At 43.2% G+C, this 22,925-nt stretch overlaps 2 protein-coding genes across 2 annotated transcripts in view; one reads left to right on the top strand and one right to left on the bottom strand.

Moving 5' to 3' along the window:
* Positions 1-1,767: 1,767 nt before the first annotated feature.
* Positions 1,768-18,365, top strand: LOC137260482 (sodium-coupled monocarboxylate transporter 1-like). The gene is made up of 16 exons (XM_067798147.1): positions 1,768-2,112; positions 3,228-3,296; positions 4,141-4,192; positions 6,374-6,441; positions 7,645-7,725; positions 10,067-10,140; positions 10,722-10,862; positions 11,405-11,540; positions 12,309-12,394; positions 13,674-13,789; positions 14,063-14,133; positions 15,232-15,318; positions 15,429-15,616; positions 15,850-15,950; positions 17,556-17,680; positions 18,246-18,365. The coding sequence occupies exons 1-16, from the start codon at positions 1,768-1,770 to the stop codon at positions 18,363-18,365; spliced, it is 1,860 nt and encodes a 619-aa protein (XP_067654248.1).
* A 1,738-nt stretch (positions 18,366-20,103) lies between these two features.
* Positions 20,104-22,925, bottom strand: part of LOC137260314 (filaggrin-like) — a 33,200-nt gene continuing 30,378 nt past the window's right edge. Inside the window, exon 33 of the mRNA XM_067797994.1 lies at positions 20,104-21,749. Within this exon, the coding sequence (XP_067654095.1) occupies positions 21,592-21,749 (158 nt within the window). The 3' untranslated portion in view covers positions 20,104-21,591. The remainder of the gene's footprint in view (positions 21,750-22,925) is intronic.

Here is a 22,925-nt window from a genome sequence, read left to right as displayed (position 1 = left end):
ATATAATTTTCTTATGAAACAAGGAACTGGAATTCAGTTGTCAATTTACACTTTCACACGAGAAAATTCGGATCGTCTGAAAAGTAGGTCATTGTCTGAATAGGTTAATGAGACTTATGTTTCGGTATGATCTATCCATTCTTGCTCTATGAAACTAGCACACCTCCTACCTTGTCACTCTGTTTACTGACATGCACACTTGTCATAGCTCGTGACCTCGACTCCCATACTAATCTACCTGTGCTCAACCACTGAAACACGATACACGTATTACCATAGGCCCCTTTATCGGTAAAGGTGACTCAATATTCATTCTGCAGGTGTAGGACTTGGGCCAGAGTGGAGTCACTTTAGGCACACGGGGTACCGTCGTGGTGTAATCAAAATCCTTTCGGGACAGTTATGTGTCTATGTTTATCAGCTTTACGTCACCCTGGCCTTCAGCGACACAATACGACAAACATCACTTTCTCTCCGCGTCTTGACGACATAATGCCATGTTGCTTACGGGCTGTCGTAGGGACGTCGAACGTTTTGTCCAAATTTATTTGTTGGAATGCGGTTCAAATCGTTTCGTAGCCGTCGCTAAATTTTGCAGACGAAACAAGAAAAGCAAATTCAGAGTTATCTTCCTTCCATGCACTTGCATTCGCAAAACATCAGTGGTTTCCGTGTATCATGGGTGATTTAATGTTATTCGAGATACAGAAGTACTACCAAGAAGTACCGAATGAGTTGTCATTGGCAGCGAGGTACACTGAAAATAATAGAGGAACGCTATGCCAATCACAAAACGACACTCATTAGTGAGTTAAAATAAACTGTCACGTAGCTGACGTGCTGACGTGCTGCCGTACGTCCAGCTCACTCACTCACACAAGGCGGGTTGACTCAGTATGTCCTGAATTATTTCTGTAGGCAAAGGAAATCCCTGTCACAAGTTCAGAATCCGAGACTGAGTTCGATTCTTTTGCATGGCATGTGCATGTGTTTATGAATGATTATCAAATAGCCACCGCCACATACACGTGTACAGTAGTGTAGGGCCTGGGCTGTAATGGTTTACCCGAAACATGCGGCAACATAAAGAAAGTGCCTATTCGGTACGCAAGTACGTCAACGTAAAGACAGCCACAAGTATGGTAACGTGATGACAGTCACAAGTACTTCAGTGTGAGGACAGACACATATATACCAATGTCAAGGCAGACGTGAAAGGAGACACAAGTACGTCAAAGTCAGGACAGACAGAGGTACGTCAATGTGAAGGCAGACACAAGCACGTCAATGTGAGGACACGCACGTACGTCAACGTGACAGCAGACACAAGTACAGCAATGAGAAGGACACACAAGTACGCAAACGTGACAGCAGACACAAGTATGTCAACCTGAGCACAGATTCTTATACGTCAACATGATGGCACACACAAGAAGTGACTGTAGACCCAAGTACGTCAAACTGACGGCAGACACACGTACGTCACTGTGACGGCAGACACAAGTTCGTCAACGTGGGGGAGACACTGGTGCGACAGGGTGAAGTCTTTCTCTGTAGACCCATATAACGATATTCAGTCTTGGAATATGAGCGATCCCTCCTGGCTAAATACACACAGTCACAAGCTACGTCACTGAGCAGGTTGGTGTTAACTTGAGACATGGGGCTGATGTAGATATATATAGGTAGCAGCTGTACACCATACTGGCCATACTGTGTTCAGCACACAGACTTGTAACAGCTCCCTATCACCCACAGCAAGTCACCATGGATGATGAGGAGAGAGTGTTCGGCGTAGTCGACTACGTAGTGTTCACGCTGATGTTGCTGGTGTCGGCGGCGATCGGGGTGTTCTATGCATGTTGGGGGAACAGACAGAAAACCACGGGGGAGTTTCTAATGGGAGGGAGAGACATGAAGACTGTGCCCGTCGCCATTTCCATTCTGGTGTCCTTTATGTCGGCCATCTTGATTCTGGGAACTCCAGCCGAGATGTATCGGGAAGGGACGCAGTACTACCTGTACATGTTCGGCTTAATTGGAGCCATTGTTGTGTCTACAGTGCTGTACGTCCCTCTTCTCTATCCACTGAAGTATACAAGCTCATTTGAGGTAGAGTTACCATAGTTACGTTTGTGCAGCGCGCCACTAATTTTGACGTCACCGTTTTCGCCACAAATATCAGCATAGAATGCTTTGTTTCACAGGATCATCAGCGCTATTGGTAGGTTAGCATACATAGCATTAACATGCTGCAGTATTCTAAGGTCACCTCTAGGAAATTTATTGTCAGACCTCGCTGTGCATTCTAAAGTTTAATGTCGTAGACGACTTGAAAGAGTCACAAACATGGCCTTTTTTCTGTTCACATCCGCGTACGACAATGTACAGGTGAAATGCATTCAGACGTGCGCGCACGTGTCCTGCTGATAGAATGTTTGTCAACTGAGAATACCGTACAACGAGCTATAGGCCGCCGTGTACACCGATACAACTGGCAAACACAGACATCCAGCCCACTGGGTTAACAGCTGTGTGTGTTTGGGGGGTTTGTTTATTTTGTTCGGTCTTATATATGTCAGTGCCCTGTGGTAATCCGTTTTGCACCATGTCAATACCCAGCCCTAACAGGTCATGCTCAATTCTGCCATGACGTCCATGACATTTTGATTGGTTAATCAAAGTCATTCAGAGATACATAATCATGTTATATACAACTGATTTTTCAACTCAATATGTGTTTTGGTTAACTTTACATTTTTATTACGTATTTTTTGGTAGAATGGAGATAAGCATACTGTGTTGGAAGATCAGAGGTATGTAATGAATCTATAATAGATCTAATGTTTGTAAGTCTTGTCCCGGTGTCTGGTTTTGGAATTGGCCCACGCAGTTGTCGGTGGGACCCATGGGGCCGTGCTTGCCCCTCTAGATATTGCACTGTATTTTTTGACAAACAAGTTTGGATACAAAATTCTCTCCACGACTACAGAAAGCGTAACTCGCTGTTTTGTCTGTCTGAGGCGGGCCATCAGACAAGCTAGCTATTTGAGTTGCTAGGTTGTTTGTTCTCTGTGACTTCTAAATAATTTATTGCATCACCCCAGCACTGCTGCGAATGGCCCGACGTGCACCGAGGACAGACATTAAATAATTTCTTGCTGTTCATGGGTTATTATTTCCTGTGTATCTTTCAAAGTATTTAAAAACCCTTGTTTTTTTCACAGTACCTGGAGAAACGTTTCAACTCCCGAGCTGCCAGATTAACGGGCACCTGTATCCTTATCACACAACAGGTAGCGACATTGTGTCCTTATCAGCCAACGGGTAACAATATTGTGTCCTTATCCTACATCAGATAACACTGTGTCCGTATCAGGCAACAGGTAACAAAATCGTGTCCTTATCGCACAACTTTTATCAACAGGGTGTCCTTAACAGACAACAGGAAACAACATTGTTACAGAACAGACCACGGCCTGTGTTCCGACAACGTCAGTGCATGCACTCTCAACTCTGTTACTCTATACACCACAGCCTGTGCCCCGACCACGTCAGCGCATGCACTCTCAACTCTGTTACTCTATACACCACAGCCCGTGCCCCGACCACGTCAGTGCATGCACTCTCAACTCTGTTACTCTATACACCACAGCCCGTGTCCCGACCACGTCAGTGCATGCACTCTCAACTCTGTTACTCTATACACCACAGCCCGTGTCCCGACCACGTCAGCGCATGCACTCTCAACTCTGTTACTGTATACACCACAGCCCGTGTCCCGACCACGTCAGCGCATGCACTCTCAACTCTGTTACTCTATACACCACAGCCCGTGTCCCGACCACGTCAGTGCATGCACTCTCAACTCTGTTACTCTATACACCACAGCCCGTGTCCCGACCACGTCAGCGCATGCACTCTCAACTCTGTTACTCTATACACCACAGCCCGTGTCCCGACCACGTCAGCGCATGCGGTAGTAGCGTGTTTCCAAAGTGAACCTAGTTGCGCAAACTGGAACAGCTTTGGTGGCACTGGGTCGGTGTGTTTCCAGTACAGCAAAGAGATCTGTTGTCACATGATATCACTGCCCTTCAGCCTGTGTCCCCTATACATATCCCGTCTTGTTTATTACAGGTACTATACATGGGCATCGCATCCTTCGCTCCATCCACTGCTCTAGAAGCAGGTATGAATAGATTCTCCTCATTAAGTTCAGAAGCTTCGCTATCATATTACTCATGACCCGAGTCCTAAGACGTTAGGCGATACCGTATAGAACACACAGCATCTTGGGCTCTGAAGTCTTTGAAAACTGAAAGACAAAAATCACATCTTTTCACAAACATTGTATTTTTCAATCGAAATAAGTTTCTTATCTATGTATTTTCCGCATGATATGAGTAGCTTGTGATATGAATTATTGAAGGTAATCAAATATGGAAAAGGAACTCCCTTGCAATTAATGTTTTTTGCCTAAACTGAATTAATTTACAACCAGACAACCCAGTGTTCAACAGTATAAACATCAATCTGCACAACTGGGATACGATGAAATGTGTCAGCCAAGTAGCGATCCCGTTATTCGCGTCCTGTTATGTACAGGAGAAAACGAGCCTCCGAGGTTTTGGTAGACAATGTAAAACCGGAGGGGAAGATCCCGAGAAGCGGAGCCCCGAGCGATTTCCCGACCTCGGTGGTTAGGAAAAGTAAAACCTGGAAATCGGTCTTACTGACGAAAAATAAAACCTGGGAAGAGATCTTTCTAGCAAAAGTAAAACCTGTCCCTCCAAAACAAACACCTCAAATGCGGTTATTCAGGGAAAACAAGAGATGACGTAATATGTAGTGTGTTTATTATATAAAGGATGTAACAGGGACTAGTTTTGAAAATGTCAGATTGTAAAAATGCAAAATGCTAATCACACCAGTGCTGTTCCTTGGATATAATGACTTTAAGGATGATGAAAAAGCTGAGGCCCGTGGATAAACTTGAGGAGAAGCTATGACATCACGTCAGTCCTCGACTCCTGGTGATCGTGTTCCTGCCGTCACATTCACAGATCATAATCATCAGAATAACCTGCTGTTACATTTTAACAGCGATTCCCAGACGCAGTGACATCTACACTCACCTTTTCTTTAAAATGTTGTAACACAGGTTAACGTTTTGAAGTGAACTAGGTTCATTCTCATTTGTTCAAACCTACCTGTTAAGATGGGATAATTTCGCCTCAGTGAGAACCGCGATAACAGCAGTGCAACTAATCAGATGGGTCGTTGTATCGTATTGTCTATATATACGATAACACGGGGGGATGTAGCTTCGTGTTTATTTCATGGCTAGCGCCCGACTGCCGAACTTCGTTCGGACCTCCCGGGATATCCCTCGCCGCTTACCCTCTCGGGTCATCAGCCGGTCATCCCGGGGGTCCGGAGAGCTCAGCGCAGCTCAGCCTTCCTTATAAGTACATACATTGTACAGTAATGTAATCTGTCTAGTCTACACATGCACTAAGTTCTTAATTCTACGTTCCCTACTTTCTTCCACTACGTTTCCTTTACATTTATACCAAGTACATAATAATTCATATATCTATAAAATCACAACACATATATACCTATATAACATCTGTAACATATATCTATAACATCTATATATATAGCATATATCTATAACATCTATATATATATAACATATATCTATAACATCTATATATATATAGCATATATCTATAACATCTATATATATAGCATATATCTATAACATCTATATATAGCATATATCTATAACATCTATATATAACATATATCTATAACATCTATATATAACATATATCTATAACATCTATATATATAACATATATCTATAACATCTATATATATAGCATATATCTATAACATCCATAACACCTGTATATCTAAAACCTGTATATCTAAATTATCTAAGTCATCACTACGATAGTTGTGCAAAGCGATCTTAACGCTGTGGGACGATAACCCAGTTATCTTACCACCGACCTAAGGCAGTCCTAGCGCTAAGGTGACAGTAACTCCCATACCTTAACATAGACCTAAAGTATTCTTAGCACTTAGGTGACCGTAACTCTCATACCTTAACGTAGACCTACGATAGTCTTGCGCTAAAGTGACCGTAACTCCCACACCTTAACATGGACTTAAGGCAGTCCTAGCGCTAAGGTGACAGTAACTCCCCTATCTTTACATAGATTTGAGGCACTCTTAGGGCTAAGGTTGTTTTACAGTTGATTGAGTTAACAGTATTTTTGAAGGTGGTACGTTTATCTACGTTACATTTTGACAGTATAAGTATGTTATTTTAAACTTTGGAAGTATTTTCTCCTTTGAGTGACTGGATTTCCAACATGGGCCAGCATCGTCACTGTCGGCCTCGTATCCACGTTCTACACCTCGCTGGTCAGTCCACTAATCCCTGTCAACATACTCAGTCAATAAGCTCACTATACTCAAACTATACTCAAACTATACTCAGTCAATATGCTGTGTCAATATACTCTGTCAATATGCTCTGTCAGTATGCTGTGCCAATATACTCTGTCAATATGCTCTGTCAAAATACTCTGTCAATATGCTCTGTCAGTATATTCAATCAATATGCTCTGTCAATATACACTGTCAATATGTTCTGTCGATACACTCTGTCAATATGCTCTGTCAATATACTCTGTCAATATGCTCTGTCAATACACTCTGCCAATACACTCTGTCAATAGGTTCTGTCAGTATATTCAATCAATATGCTCTGTCAATATACTCTGTCAATATACACTGTCAATATGCTCTGTCGATACACTCTGTCAATATGCTCTGTCAATACGCTCTGTCAATATGCTCTGTCAACATGGTCTGTCAGTATACCCTGTCCATATACTCTGCCAATATACTCTGGCAGTATACTCTGTCAATATAATCTGTCAGCATAATCTGTCAGTATGCTCTATCAGTATGCTCTGTCAGCATGCTCTGTCACTATACTCTTTCAATATCATCTGCCACCATATTCTGTCAATAAGCTCTGAAAAAAGCCCTGCCAAATAGAATTGCAGAATCATTTCTGTCATATGAAATAGGGTCGACTCTGTAATGTAATAAGAGATAACGATAGATTCAAGTTATAGCACATGTGTTGGTGAAAGCTTTTTTAAAAAAATCAACAGTCACAAACGCGAGCAAAGCCAGTACAATTATTAGACCCTAAGTGGTTTGAGTCAAATGGGAAACTGTATTTTGGTACGCTTTGTAATGAACACGAGTGAGTTGGAAATGCAACCAGACACTTAACCATAACACTATTTAACAGCTTTGACACGGCCTTGAAGCACTATAATTGAGACTAAACTCAGAAATGCCAGTGGTTGACAAATCGCTGGATAACTGACAACTTTAGCAGGTTTTCTAGTTGTAGCAACCTCGGCTGTTGTGCTTTATGATCGAGGGTGTAACCTGTTTGTACTCTGATGGGCATTTAACATAAACATGTGTTTTATTAACAATACTGGTTAAAAAAGATACTTGATAATTGACGGTATTGTAATGGACAAGCGAATATGAACATGTACATTTTATTGAGTAGCAACATGTTCTGTTCTCATGTTTCAGGGTGGAATGAAAGCAGTTGTGTGGACAGATGTATTTCAGTCGGTGGTGATGCTTGCCGGAGTACTAGCTATTGTCATCAGAGTGCGTATGGTCATTCTTTTCTTGGTGTAGTTTATACGTCAGAATAATGCTCAGCTCAGAAATAACCTACACGAAAAAAGTATTTGATATCATAGTAAGACCAACTCTCGCGTGATGACGGATCATGGGGAACAGTCACTCAGTATTACTTACTCAGGGCTCATGTTGCACCTTGGAACCACCCGCCGTCTCCTAAACACACTTCAGTAGATAAATAGATGAGGCACAGTGATCTGTATCCTAAGTACCGTCAGCACCTCGACTATAGGAGAAGTACCGGCAATGTTTGGCAATGTAGCTCGACTTCTGGGCATGTACCCTCAAAGGATAGCAATCTAAATGTGCGTCACCTCCACTATGGGACAAGTACATTCAATGTTTGTCAGTCCAGAAGTGTAACAAGTTGACTCTGGGGCAATTATCTCCAACGTCTGGCAATCGAAAACTGTAATATATTTAGTTCGACTATGGGACAAGAGCTTTTTGTAACGGGTTGGGTTGTGATGGGGTTTTTTTGCCAGAAGACAGACCACGTCACACTAGACTGACACTATAGACGTTCTACGTAACAGATCCAAATCCGCGTCTTCTTTCAAAAGATCCCTCCTCGGGTCCACTCAGTTAAAAGCAATGTTTGTACTAAGTACATCCTGTTTTGACATAGGAAAAACATTTGGTGAAGTCAAACGTTCCTAGAGTTGTGTAGCTTATTTGAAATCTTGGTAAAGGGCCACTCCACAATAAGGTGTAATGTCTACCTATGATGGTGAAAGCTTATATGCACTTTAACCAGTGACTAGTATTTTGTTCGGTTATACAGGCACGAAGGTAACGTGGGGCGTGGTCAGTCTTCATTTACTGACTGCTAGATTAATAAATATGTGTAATCAGCAATATCACATCGGTGACATCCGTCAGTCACGCAACCTAAGCGACTTTATCAACTCATCGGGAAACAGTGGGCGTGGTAAATGTAATTTGCAGGTTTAGTAGTATACTGAATCACTAAAGAAACGTCGCATATCGAATCCAAATGCAAGATTGTGTTCTTGCAACGTGGTGTTTTTTATGATCATGGTAGCTTTCTGTTAACATGTTTTTCATCCGGGTTGACAGTTACTTCTAACATCAGTGTGTTATCTCATGAAAAAGCACATCAACCAAAACCAGAGAGGAAGGCAGACGTGGTCAGGTTCGGTATGACATTCATGAAAATGCACATCACGACCACCCAATGAAAGCAAGTCCAAACTCGCTTGTTTGTTTTGTCACAATCGCTATGCCGTTCAAGTTGTCCGGACAGCACAAAGGGTAGTCACTCGTTTTAATGTTCATGTTAGGGCAATCTACCGACTGTAGGAGTGGTATAAGGTCACTAACAGCATCCAAGACCGCCCACGCAGTTGAGAACTTCACAAGGTCAAGACCGACAGATTGTATGCAACCATCTTCAGGGCCGCTTCCCCAGAGCGGCGGAAACAGCTCGACAGAGTATTGGGTCTCACAACAATCAGTATTATTGACATTGTTTCACGGGGTGGCCCAATCGTCATGATATGGGGTGCAATCAGTCCAGGCCAGATACATGGCTCTGTGGTGTTTCAGAATTTCCAGGATGAGGAACGGACCTGACAACTGTCCACTGCACTGACTCAGTCATAACACCCCAGGTTTTACCACATTTTGGACGTTACAGAAATGACATCTTCCAGCAAGACACTGCCAGAGCAACATTGGGCTCCCTGAGATAGCATGGCACCCAGACCATCCAATAGCCTGCAATCAGTCGTGCTTGCGTCCAAGAGAACACCTTTGGGACGAGATTCAAAGAATACTGAATGACCTCCAACCGAGGCCGGCAACTTCTGGTGGGCGAGGCATTTCACATAGTCTGGACTCATGTGTCTATAAGCTTCATCAAAAGGCTAATTTGAATGAATGATGTACAGACAATGCAACGTCTTCATAGTTGGCCAAGGAGGCCAAACACGATACTGACTTTAGGCTATCTTAATGTTTGGTGATTTTGTTTGTGTGAACTATGAATGTGACTCCCGGAAATCTGTTGACAATAATTGTCAAGTTTAAGCTCAATACATCCTTTTGATTGTTAATTATGGTACATTAAAGAGCGTGCTTTGAGAAACCTCTATCGGTGCGTTATTTCCGTTGTGGTTCAGTATATATAAGAGTATTTGACACATATTGTCCGTTTCTGAAGTAAAAGAGAAATACGAGGTTTAAGTTTAAATGCTGTTTTGAGTCCGTAGATCATAGCAAGTGTTAAAAACCGAGTGATTGGTTCCCGTTCACTTCCTCGATTCTTTTTTTTATCTTCCAGGGGATCAGTGTTGTTGGTGGAATAGACGAGGTGTGGAAGCTGAACTATGAGTGGGGCCGAATAGAATTCTTTGAGTAAGTTTGCAGATTGTGTTCCATGTTGCCATTTGTCACAGTGTGCGTCTGTGCAGTTTAGTTAGTATTACATGTATTGGTGTTGTACGAGGGTCCTGTCTATTGGCAGTCTGCAACAGATCCGATCAGCTAGCACAGAAGATAATGTGGCAGGGTTCGGGGAAGATGCAAACATCCTTATCACGTTAGTGATGACTACTGGCGTCTATTGCAATAGAGAAGTCGTCAATCCTAGAAATACATATCTTGTGGTTATATAAACACGAAAAATAATTAAGCAACTTCTTCATTAATGATAGGTTGTCAACACGTACATATAGCTTTCGTGGTGTCCACGATGGAATAACGTGTTTTCTTCTGACCAAGCATGTCCCAGATATACACCAGGCTTAGGATACACCAAAGGCTTAGGATACACCAGGCTTAAGAAACACCAAAGGCTTAGGATACACCAGGCTTAGGATACACCAAAGGCTTAGCATACACCAGGTTTAGGATACACCAGGCTTAGGATCTGGACTCAAACATTCGTGAGATATGTTAGGGGATAACTCACGTAGCAATGTTTGTATATTTTCAAGTTTCAACCCTGATCCGACTGTTCGTCATTCCTTCTGGTCGCTGACTGTCGGAACGATTATTGGGTGGTCATCCTTCTACGGAGTCAACCAGGCCAGCGTCCAACGCTACTGTGCCCTACCGACATTGCAGAAGGCCAAACTGTAAGTGAGCTATCATGTGTGATTGAGTGCGTTTGGGTTTACGCAGTACCCAGCAATATTCCAACTAAATAGCGACTGTCTATAAATAATCGAGCCTGGACAAGGCAATCCAGTGATTAACAGCATGAGTATCGATCTTTGCAATTGGGAACCTATGGCATATATCAACCAAGTCAGCGAACCGAACCAGCCGCCTCTTACTTCAAGTATGAAGATTTCGGTTCTAATCTGGACTTGCACTGCTAACTATCATAGGTAAAATGGGTACATATATGGGAATATCTTATCATAAGTAAACGGTACCTAAGGACGAGCAGCTGTTTCATATGTTGACGACAAAGCCCCCGACCGCTTCATGAACGTACAGACGGTTTCTAGGTCGACGACCCTAACACAAAATCCACTAAAGTGACGCTGAATGTTATTGGTAATATCACTCCGTGTTGACAGAGTGGTGGTGCTGCATGTTAGTGGTAATATCAGTTCGTTTTAACAGGGTGGTGATGCTGAATGTTATTGATAAAATCACTCTGTATTGACAGGGCGGTGATGCTGAATGTTATTGGTATCGTGGTTCTATTGACGACGGTGTGTATGGCTGGAATTACAACATTCGCCTATTATGCAAAGAAAGGTTGTGATCCTCTGTCGGCGAAAGACATCAGCAATGCCAACCAGGTAAGATGTTCATGTTTCTCACCTGCATCTAATCACTTGTGGGTGTTGCTCTTGTAATCTGTTCACCCAACCGAAAATGGGTACCCGGTGGGATAACGCATGTGATCACTGAACTGCTGGCGCCTCACAGAGAGCTAGGGTTGTCGGAGATATTAAATAACCGATCGTTATATGACAACGTTTGTCCCTCTCTACAGTTGGTGTATTACAAGTGTTGTCTCCCTATACTTGATGTATGGCGAAGGTTGTGTCCCCTTAAACTTAATGCATGCAAGGTTTGTCTTCCCTTACCCTTGATACATGACAATGGGTGTCTCCTCTTATACTTGATGAGATGTTAAGTTCTGTTAAAGTTTGTCCCGCCTTACAGTGGGTGTATGGCTAACGAAAAACTGTGAAAAGTTTCTTGGGCATCGATGGGTCACTGTTACTTCTGCACGTAACAATTTGTTTTGCCATTTAAAAAAAAAATAATTTTGACTGTGCTGCGTCCATCTGTTTGTCCATTACGAGGGTGAGTGTCTGTAAGAACGAGTGTGACTGAATCTGTAACTCTTCAACACCTGGCTACACTTTCCAAGCTGTATTTCCAAGAGAAAAAATAAAAATGTGTTCCACCCTCGTCACATTTGAACAAAAATGTGCCCGAGAAACATGTAAAGTTTACACTACATGGAGATCAATGGTTGTCTCCCCTTATACTTGATGTATAACACTGGTTGTCTCCCCTTTGATATGTGTATAATAAGGGTTATCTCCTCCTTACAGCTGATTCCCTACTTCGTGATGGAGGTGCTGGGTTATCCAGGTCTCCCTGGCCTCTTCGTCGCCTGCCTTTTCAGTGGAGCACTCAGGTAAGACTTTGTTTATATACATAGTGGAGCACTCAGGTAAGCCATTGTTTATATACATAGCGGAGCACTCAGGTAAGCCATTGTTTATATACATAGCGGAGCACTCAGGTAAGCCATTGTTTACATACATAGCAGAGCACCCAGGTAAGCCATTGTTTATATACGTAGTGGAGCACTCAGGTAAGCCATTGTTTATATACGTAGTGGAGCACTCAGGTAAGCCATTGTTTATATACATAGTGGAGCACCCAGGTAAGCCATTGTTTATATACATAGTGGAGCACTCAGGTAAGCCATTGTTTATATACATAGCGGAGCACTCAGGTAAGCCATTGTTTATATACATAGCGGAGCACTCAGGTAAGCCATTGTTTACATACATAGCGGAGCACCCAGGTAAGCTATTGTTTATATACGTAGTGGAGCACTCAGGTAAGCCATTGTTTATATACATAGCGGAGCACTCAGGTAAGCCATTGTTTACATACATAGCAGAGCACCCAGGTAAGCCATTGTTTATATACGTAGTGGAGCACTCAGGTAAGCCATTGTTTATATACATAGTGGAGCACTCAGGTAAGCCATTGTTTATATACGTAACGGAGCACTCAGGTAAGCCATTGTTTATATACATAGTGGAGCACTCAGGTAAGCCATTGTTTATATACATAGTGGAGCACCCAGGTAAGCCATTGTTTATATACATAGTGGAGCACTCAGGTAAGCCATTGTTTATATACGTAGCGGAGCACTCAGGTAAGCCATTGTTTATATACATAGTGGAGCACTCAGGTAAGCCATTGTATATATACATAGCGGAGCACCCAGGTAAGCCATTGTTTGCATACATAGTGGAGCACTCAGGTAAGCCATTGTTTATATACATAGTGGAGCACTCAGGTAAGCCATTGTTTATATACGTAGCGGAGCACTCAGGTAAGCCATTGTTTATATACATAGCGGAGCACTGGTCACCGTGTTGTCTGCAGCACACAGGGCAGAGGAGTAGCCTAGTGGTTACAACCTTTGTTTGTCACGGTCAAGATCCCAGTTCGATTCCCCATATAGGTAAAATGTGTGAAGACGCTTTCTAGTGTCCCCGCCGTTATGGTGGTAGACTATTGCAAAACACGGCGTAAAACAAAACTCACTCACTCACTCATTCACTCAATCACCCACCCACCCACCCACCCACCCACCCACCCACTCACTCACTCACTCACTCACTCACTCACTCACTCACTCACTCACTCACTCACTCACTCACTCACTGTTTCAGCACAATGTCGTCGTGTCTAAACGCCCTGGCTGCTGTGTGTTGGGAGGACTGCCTAAAACCTGTCTTCGGGGAAAGCCTGAACGAGGGACAGAAAACACTTGTCACGAAACTATTGGGTATGATCTGAATATATCCCGCTTTAAATGAAAATTTAAAATTGTCATTAAATGTATAATTACTGACTGACAAGCGCGTGAAAGTGCATCGAAATATTCCAGTTAAATCATCTGGACGCTATACATTTGAATCATATTTCGGTGTGAGATACACTTGTCACAGGTCGTACCTGAACCTCACACACCCTGTATTGCTGTATTGTGACTTGTACCTGTACAACACACACCTTTCGTCACCTTACTTAAACGACGTGTGTGTTGTCGTCATTGCAGTGCTGGTGTTTGGTGGAGCTGGTATCGGAACGGCCTTTATGGCAAAGAATCTTGGTGGAACAGTTTTACAGGTAAGGGTCATGACTCGCACGGGGAATGGGGTAATGGGGATTACAGCTGTAATGGGATGCCAGGTAATACCATCTCCTGCAATGTAACCCTATATAGTGTCGTTCCTTGTAACGTGGTGCATTGTAATGTGATTCCTAGATGATTTGAACCACATGTAGCATAAGGTCATGTGATGTGATCCCATGTAATGTAATGTCATGTGATGTGATCCCATGCAATGTAATGTCATGTAATATGATGTCATGCAATGTGATCCCATGTAATGTAATGCCATGTGATGTGATCTCATGTAATGTAATGTCATGTGATGTGATGTCATGCGATGTGATCCCATGTTATGTAATGTCATGTAATATGATGTCATGCGATGTGATCCTATGTAATGAATATAATGTGATGTGATCCCATGTAATGAATATCATGTGATGTGATCCCGTGTAATGTACCGCCTTGTCATCGACACTGAAACATGTCAAGAACTGGGTCACGCTCATCATTGTTATGTCCTTGCCACAAAAGGCGTGACTCCAAAATTATAATAGTCAAAACAAAGACAGAGCCAACGCCACTGCAGCACCGAGTGTCTACCGTGCAATCGAGCATGCACATGCTTTGTACGAATATATCAGATAGAGTCACCGCTGTTACTCTGAGCTTGTTTGATCATGGTTATGACAAGCTTCAGTACAGAGTTCATACGACGTGGATGTAATTATATAGGGGTAAGCGATCCCAGATACACTTTTATAATGTGACTTGAACCTCACTCCTCCGTGAATTGTTGTATTGTGACTTGAACCTCACTCTCCCCGGTATTGCTGTATTGTTGAAGAGACAGATTACACATCACTGAAAGGTCGACAGGGCAGACGCTAAGCTTCTCGGGAACACATTTTTTTTAAAAATGGTACATTTCCGTTTGGTTGCATCCACATGAACACATGTTTGAAAGTTGTTTTAAACGCGTGGATATAATATCGTCAAAATAAAAACAAGAAAATTCAAAATGAAGGCTGTTGAAAAAAGAAGTAATTTGTTACATATTTGTCAGATTTAATTATTTTGACCTGACTTCCATTAGGTGTTTCCTGCTTCAGGCCTCTCTCAGCTTCACAGGGGCGGCCTCGGGGCCTCTACTCGGGATGTTTGCTCTCGGCGCCTTCTTCCCCTGGGCTAACTGGATTGTAAGTACAAGACCTGGCCTAGCAGATGATAGTTATACCTTTTGTAAACGGTGTATTAACGGGAGCTGTGGTCGGTAGTGTTCCTGTTTATGGTGCATTATGTTCTACAGGGAGCAGTGGCCGGTGGTGTGCTGGGATTGGTGTTCCCTCTGTGGATTTCTATAGGGGCTTACACCGTTGTGGGAACACCATCTGGTCTGGAGTACCCAACTTACAACTGTAGCTTTTCTAATAACTCCATCTCCATGGCGACAACGATGTCAACGACCTTGACAACAGCAGAGGGTCCTAGCCAACAGTGAGTATGCTGCTTTAGTGCGAGTAGTCATCTGACTGCGAACTAAATGAATGTATTAAGGACCTATAATTTAAGAATATCCATGGTACCTGCTGACAGGCCTTTCCTGACTACTACAGCAGACTTTCAAGCAGATTCTATACGACATCCTGAGACTGATGTGAGGCATTACTCGTCTGCGTGTTATGTTTGTTCATAGGGACCAACAGAGTGTCCTATCCTTACTGTTTCAGTACTGGCTTATCTGCACTGTACACAGTGTCCTATCTGTGGTACCCGGGGATTGGTGGAGGGACAGTGATCATAGTTGGCCTCGTGGTCAGCGCCCTAACAGGTCAGTTGAAAGGCACACGTCCGCTTGCACTAAGCGCTTTGACTGTGTCACCAGTTTGTTTTACGCAGCTTGGAATGCCATAGCGCTGGGAACGTCATACATCTTGGAGCGTCATACAGCTAGGAATGTCTTATAACCAGGAATGTCACTGTGCTAGGGTCGCCACAGAGCTAAGGACCTCATATAGCCAGGAATGTCGCTGTGCTAGGGTCGCCACAGAGCTAGGGGCGTCATATAGCCAGGAATGTCACCGTGCTAGGGTCGCCACAGAGCTAAGGACCTCATATAGCCAGGAATGTCACTGTGCTAGGGTCGCCACAGAGCTAGGGACGTCATATAGCCAGGAATATCACTGTGTTAGGGTCGCCACAGAGCTAGGGGCGTCATATAGCCAGGAATGTCACTGTGCTAGGATCGTCACAGAGCTAGGGGCGTCATATAGCCAGGAATGTCACTGTGTTAGTTTCGCCGCAGAGCTAGGAACGTCATATAGCCAGGAATGTCACTGTGCTAGGTTCGCAACAGACCTAAGGACGTCATATAGCCAGGAATGTCACTGTGCTAGGGTCGCCACAGAGCTAAGGACGTCATATAGCCAGGAAGGTCACTGTGCTAGGGTCGCAACAGAGCTAAGGGCGTCATGTAGCCAGGAATGTCACAGTGCTAGGGTTGCCACAGAGCTAAGGACGTTATATAGCCAGGAATGTCACAGTGCTAGGGTCGCCACAGAGCTAGGGGCGTCATACGGATAGGAACATCATACAACTACTAACCTCACATCCTCGATATCTCCATGTATATATGTTCCAGTAAATCTCCACTATACCCTCGATGTATCTGTGGCTCGTCCCGATATTGTATTACCTCCCTTTGCTGGCTCTGCATTCGCATAGTGGTAAGTTGACAAAGCCGCCGTTATAACCGGGTTAGCCAGTGTCAACAAAGATAGCAGTTGCAGTCGGTTGTCATGCGGACGATTGTCATACAGACAAATCGACAGGTCTGAAACTTGATATGTGCAAGAACTAGTCCTACCCTTCCAGGGTACCTGTGCATCATTTGTGTTGCCAATTTAACCTGTTAGATGATGTGCAAGTGAGTTGTGATTGGTACGCTCAAATTCCCAGCGTAGACACCTGATTGGATAAAAAGTGAGCCAATGGAGGTGAAAAAAAGCTGCATCCAGGGTATAATGGAAATTTATCGGAACTGCAGGTATCGAGGATGCGAACATCAAAGATCTATGAATTTCATACACCTACGAACGTCATAGAACTGACATGTGCCCTGGTTGTTTCCAGCTGTCTTGCCTCATCAAGAGTTCAGCGAGACAACCGTGTATCCTTTACTCGCCGACACCGGACTCTAATGTCCCCATGTTCAAATAGTGGTCCGACTATTAACCTCAGCAAGTACCTACCTTCACAGACGGTACTGACGATCAGCTGATCGTGATGAGGAAACACAGCCCCGTATCTTCTTTTTGACCGCTTAAGCGTTTAACCTTGGCTTGATCTTATACACATACCATTCTTTTACTTGTGTGCTATCTAAACGAATGTCCTGAGAATTATTTCAATACCTTTTTTGTGTGATGTCCGCCAGGTATGAATAAACTGGGTGACGTGGACACAAGGTATCTGGTCCCTTTCTTCGACCGCCTAGTCTGCTGCCTCCCTACTCCCGTCAGTAGATGTCTCCGCTGTAACCAAGAGTTCAAACACCCGAAGGTAGGTCTCAGAGTTCAGACACGCGAAGCTTTTAAGGTAGGTCTCTGAGTTCAGACACCCGAAGGTGGGTCTCAGAAGTCAAACACCCGAAAGTAGGTCTCAAAGTTCAGACACTGGAAGGTAGGTCTCAAAGTTCAGACTCCCGAAGGTATGTCTCAAAATTCAGGCTACCGAAGGTAGGTCTCTGCGTTAAGACACCTGAAGGTGGGTCCCAGAGTTCAGACACTCGAACGTAGGTTTCAGAGTTCAAACACCCGAAGATAGGTTTCAGAGTTCAAACACCCGAAGGTAGGTTTCTGAGTTCAGACACCCGTAAGTGGGTTTCTCAGTTAAGACACTCATAGGTCTCGGAGTTCAAACACCCGAAGGTGGGTTTCTGAGTTCAGACACCCGTAGGTGGGTTTCTCAGTTAAGACACTCGAAGGTAGGTCTCGGAGTTCAGACACCCGATGGTAGGTCACACGATCGGATCTAAGTTTCACTTGTAAATATGTTCAGGATCTCATATTATTGGGGATAGGTCTCTCTTGTGCATGCGATAACAGTGTATGCTTCCTCGTTCCAGGAATTTGGGTCCGACGACAAGATGCCGGAAGTGATATCGGTGTATAATGTGACCAGAGATGAACCTATGGAAATGACGGTACCTGTACAAGGGGTGTCATTCAAACATCACATTTCTTAATCCACTCCCACCTGTTGTTTTTGAAGAAGATCTGCAAAATCGATCTTATTTCTGAATCAAAGGTAGAAAAAGTACTACGGGTCAGTTTGTGGTCAACATTCACGTGGCTTCTAGTTGCCATGTTTGTGTATGGTGAGTGTAATGAATGATTAAGTACATAGACATAACAGGAAACATGTATCTAACCAGTCACACCAATATACACGGTAAACCTTTGTAGATAAAAACAAATAAACACCCGATTAAAAGTGTTTTATAGTGACTGAGTGGGTGTGGTTTTATGCAGCTTATAGCAATAACCTGGACACGGTGTGCCCATGTGGGAAATCGAACCCGTACCTTTTAGCGTGACGACCGTATGCTTTAACCACTAGCCTACCACAGTGCCTCGTGTTTTATAGCTCCATGGAGGGTGGGGGGAAGGGGGGTGGGGGATGCAGCATGCAAGACAGAAAGAAATACACACATCAAGCAGTTGTAAGTGTCACCTCCTGGCATTCAGACTACAGTTACTAGTGACGGAAGGCGGGTACACAGGCAGTACTCTACTGTCAGACAACCACGCTGTTATGGAGTATCTCAGTGTTAGGGGGTTTCGACGACGTAAGACAAAAAAGCTAGTTTTCATCTTTGATATTATTTAAAGTTTTGGTTTTGCTAACCTTGACTGATGAAGATATATTCATCTATCTCGAACAAAAAATATAAACTTTAGCCGCTTACCACATCCGGATGTTTTATATCACTTTGTGTTTTCGACGATGAGCCATACTTTTCCCTCCGCACTGCGAGAGTGTGTCTTGATCACGTGGCTTCCTGCCTTATGCATAACCTGTCACTAGCACACGACTGATCTTGCTAAATTTCTCTCGCTATTCCTTGTTATACAGGCAGTTGATTTTTCATCTAAGTGGTATTAACAATCTCGGGTAAATAATATTGATGTTTATTTGCTCTTTACATAACCTTACTTTTGGATATCACGATCAATTGTGAATAAAACGTCTCACGACAAGAACTGGGCATCCGCCCTACCGATGGAACTGTGGGTGCTCTCCGATCGCGCACGTACTTCCCCGATATAGCGCTAGCAGTGCAATCGTCGAAATCATCAGAACGTCGACTTCCGGTTGCTTTGAGTATAAGGACAGTTGAACGGAACAGGCTGACATACGAATGTGGGGGTCAGGCGTAGGCACCGGCATGTGACGGTACCCAGACAGCATGGACTGTTTCCAAGTACACCAATGATAGGTTTGTCTGGTTCAGTTAATTTACAGGGTGTCCTCATTTGCCTGCCTTAATCAACGAACAAACAATAAAATTACGTTGACACGCCTCGATAACCCGGTTTAGGTCCATTCTCGAATGTGTTTCGTGTGATGTAGTCATGTAGAGATAACAAAACACCAAGTCGGCAACTACCCCGGGTATGAGTTCTGGCACGGAAGAGGGGTGTAGCTCTACAGCCCCAACAGTTCCGTCGTTAACCTGACAGTCAGAGTCCAAGACGATTACATGAACATACACCAATGCTAACATCATTGACGGTGACGTGTGGGTACACGTGAGTTATGCAGTGTAGGCGACATGTCTCGACAACAGGGGCACACGTTAAACCGCGCAGGAACAACATCCACACGTTATCCCCCACTCTATCATGAGACTGAAGTATGCCTGGCACTGATTGGACAGAACACAATAAACTTAGGGATTCAGTTCCACAGGATCATTACGCAGAGTTGTATACCTTTATTTTCTAGGATCCGCTGACACAACAGTCAAGAGTTCAGACATTTTATTTACAATGAAAGTAAAACGTGGACCGTTTGGACATTAGCTAATACAGGAACCAGTGATTTGGTATTCTTCCGGGACAAGCGATAACACGTTCCAGTCATGTTGTTCTGAAATAATCATTCGTTTTGAAACGTGGTTTTCAGTTACTTCTTGTCCACTGACACGTTTCCCCGGACTGTCACTGCTCCCGTATGTCAGACACTGTGTCTGTGCGTCAGACACTGCTCCCGTATGTCAAACACTGCTTCCATACGCGAGACACTGCTTCTGTACGTCAGGCACTGCTCCCGTACGTCAGACACTGCTCCCGTGTGTCAGACACTGCTTCTGTACGTCAGACACTGCTCCCGTATGTCAGACACTGCTTCTGTACGTCAGACACTGCTTCTGTACGTCGGACACTGCTCCCGTATGTCAGACACTGCTTCTGTACGTCAGACACTGCTCCCGTATATCAGACACTGCTCCCGTACGTCAGACACTGCTTCTGTACGTCAGACACTGCTTCTGTACGTCAAACACTGCTTATGTACGTCAAACAGTGCTTTTGTATATCAAACACTGATTCTGTACGTCAAACACTGCTTCTGTACATCAAACCCATTGAAGTGTTGCCCCTGTATGTCAAGCATCGCTTCTGAAACGTCAGACACTAGTCCTGTACGTCAGAGAGTGTCAGACACTGAGTATTGCAGATTAGACAATGCCACCATTATCAGATACTGGCACAACTATATTTATATTTAACTGTTCATGTATTGAACATATATATTGGAATCTAAAAGTGTTTTGTCCTCCTTATCTCAAAGATTCGACGAGTATGTTCAAAACACCGTGTCGGATTTTTAACATCAACACTACCAGGAAAACATTTCATATCACAGACAGTTGGTCATCTCTTTGTACATAGATAAAAACCTAAATGAGCACCTTTACCTGTCTATATACACAGAGTAGCCGAGTGGATACACCTGGCTATATAAACATCACCGTAAGGCCCGTCAGGCTGTCTTGTCAAACTGATATCGTGCATACAATTATACACTATACAAAGGGTGTATCTCTAACTAGCCACATGGCTGGACGCCCGAAGCAAGCTGAATCCTACGACTGATGTAGAGGGAAGGATGTTTTGTAATGTCAAATTCAAAGCAACAAAATTAAATAAACAATCCAACCGCCATCTGTCCTTGACACTGTGTACATTGTTACGTCATCGTGTGACGTCACACAGACATATTTTTCACACCTTTTGCTAGACGTTATAACATACATATATAATTTATCAGTGTTATGTGAATACTTTAATGTACAAAATAAAATCTAAATAAAATCTGTCAAAAAAGATTATGATCCCCTGGGCTACTTACGGCCCTAAAGTATGACATTTAAAAAGTGAATGTTATAATACAAGCACCAGATCCTGTTACAATGGAAGGGAGGAAGCAGTCCAATCCCTGCTCACCCGCCGACTGTAATCTTCAAAGCCCTTCACCAGCTGCTTCACAGAGTCGCCCTGTATGATTTCAAGTTCTCGTGTATACTCTCGTCTGGCTTCGATATGACTCAGGTCAATGCTTCTATCTGTAATGTTTACACATGATCACACTCATAATATCCATTTATTATATATTTGCAGGTAATAACATTGGCATATGATACTATTCTTGCTAATCTCTGTTCTTTTTCTCATGTTACTTGCGCTTCTTATCTTTTCCGTACGTTATTGTTTTGAAACTCTTCAGGAGAGAAACAAAAAGTGTTGGGCTAGACCGCATGGTCCCATCGGGTTTGGGTTTCTTGAGACTATCTCCCAAATGCGAGTACAAGAGGCGAAACTTATGACTTACGTAGAGTAAGTAACATTATCGAATGTTCACTGATGTTTCATGATAATGTATGAGATACAATTTACCAATCCAAAAATGCTCAGCATCTGTTTATTGCGTATGATGTATTGTGCCTGTCATCTTTGGTTTCATTGATAAGTTCATTGAGGCATGCATGTCAGTTTTTAATTTTTGTTTTTGATTGGGGAAGGGCGGAACTCCTACCGTAGACAGTAGTTAGCAAATGCATTACTTACAAGAAAATGGAATATTTATTGCAACTGGGTAATGTCGTGAGTGGTATGCACTGGTATGTTTGAAATAATGGTTTGAAGCGTCCGTAAAAGAGTTGATTTATACATTGTCTGAATATGGATTGAAGCGGTCAAAGGTAGTGTATCTATTGTTCAGTTCATAAGGAATATGTAATAAGCCCTTGGGTATGTAAAAGCTTTACTATGTAGAAGCTGTTTACAGATTTGTATTGTTTTGCAGTTTTTTACCAGCTGTAAGGAATAAAGTTTCAAGATTCCATGTGTTAACTTTCTGTTACACCACATCCCACGAGATTGACACAGTGCAATTATGGAAGCATATACATGTATATACGAACGACATTTTACAATGAAAGTACAACTTGCATGATACATTTCGCAGCAGCAAAGGTCTAGTTCCAAGCAATGTAATACAAAAATCAAATCACATGAAACAAGAGCCCTGACTGTTTATGAAGTCCAGACTGCCAAAGGTCCGATTCATCCCTCATTAACCCACTGACCTGTGATCAAGCTGCTTTTGTGCAGGTTGTCTAAAAGCACAATTCGGCCAAGAGAGTGAGTGAGTGAGTGAGTGAGTGATTATGGTTAACACAGCTTATAGCAACATTCCAGTAATAGCGGCATCACGGCGTGGGTCTCCACACATGGCCCTC

Source organism: Haliotis asinina, chromosome 13 (assembly GCF_037392515.1).
Source record: "Haliotis asinina isolate JCU_RB_2024 chromosome 13, JCU_Hal_asi_v2, whole genome shotgun sequence".
NCBI lineage: Eukaryota > Metazoa > Mollusca > Gastropoda > Lepetellida > Haliotidae > Haliotis > Haliotis asinina.
The sequence above is the reverse complement of the archived record's forward strand: the minus strand, read 5'-3'. Positions and strand labels throughout refer to the sequence as shown.

Coding starts and splice junctions, on each gene's coding strand:
- LOC137260482 (XM_067798147.1), top strand. CDS start 1,768: ATGGATGATGAGGAGAGAGTGTTCGGCGTAGTCGACTACGTAGTGTTC. Junction 15,617..15,849: donor GCAGAGGGTCCTAGCCAACA/GTGAGTATGCTG, acceptor TTACTGTTTCAG/TACTGGCTTATCTGCACTGT. Junction 17,681..18,245: donor AAGAGTTCAAACACCCGAAG/GTAGGTCTCAGA, acceptor TCCTCGTTCCAG/GAATTTGGGTCCGACGACAA.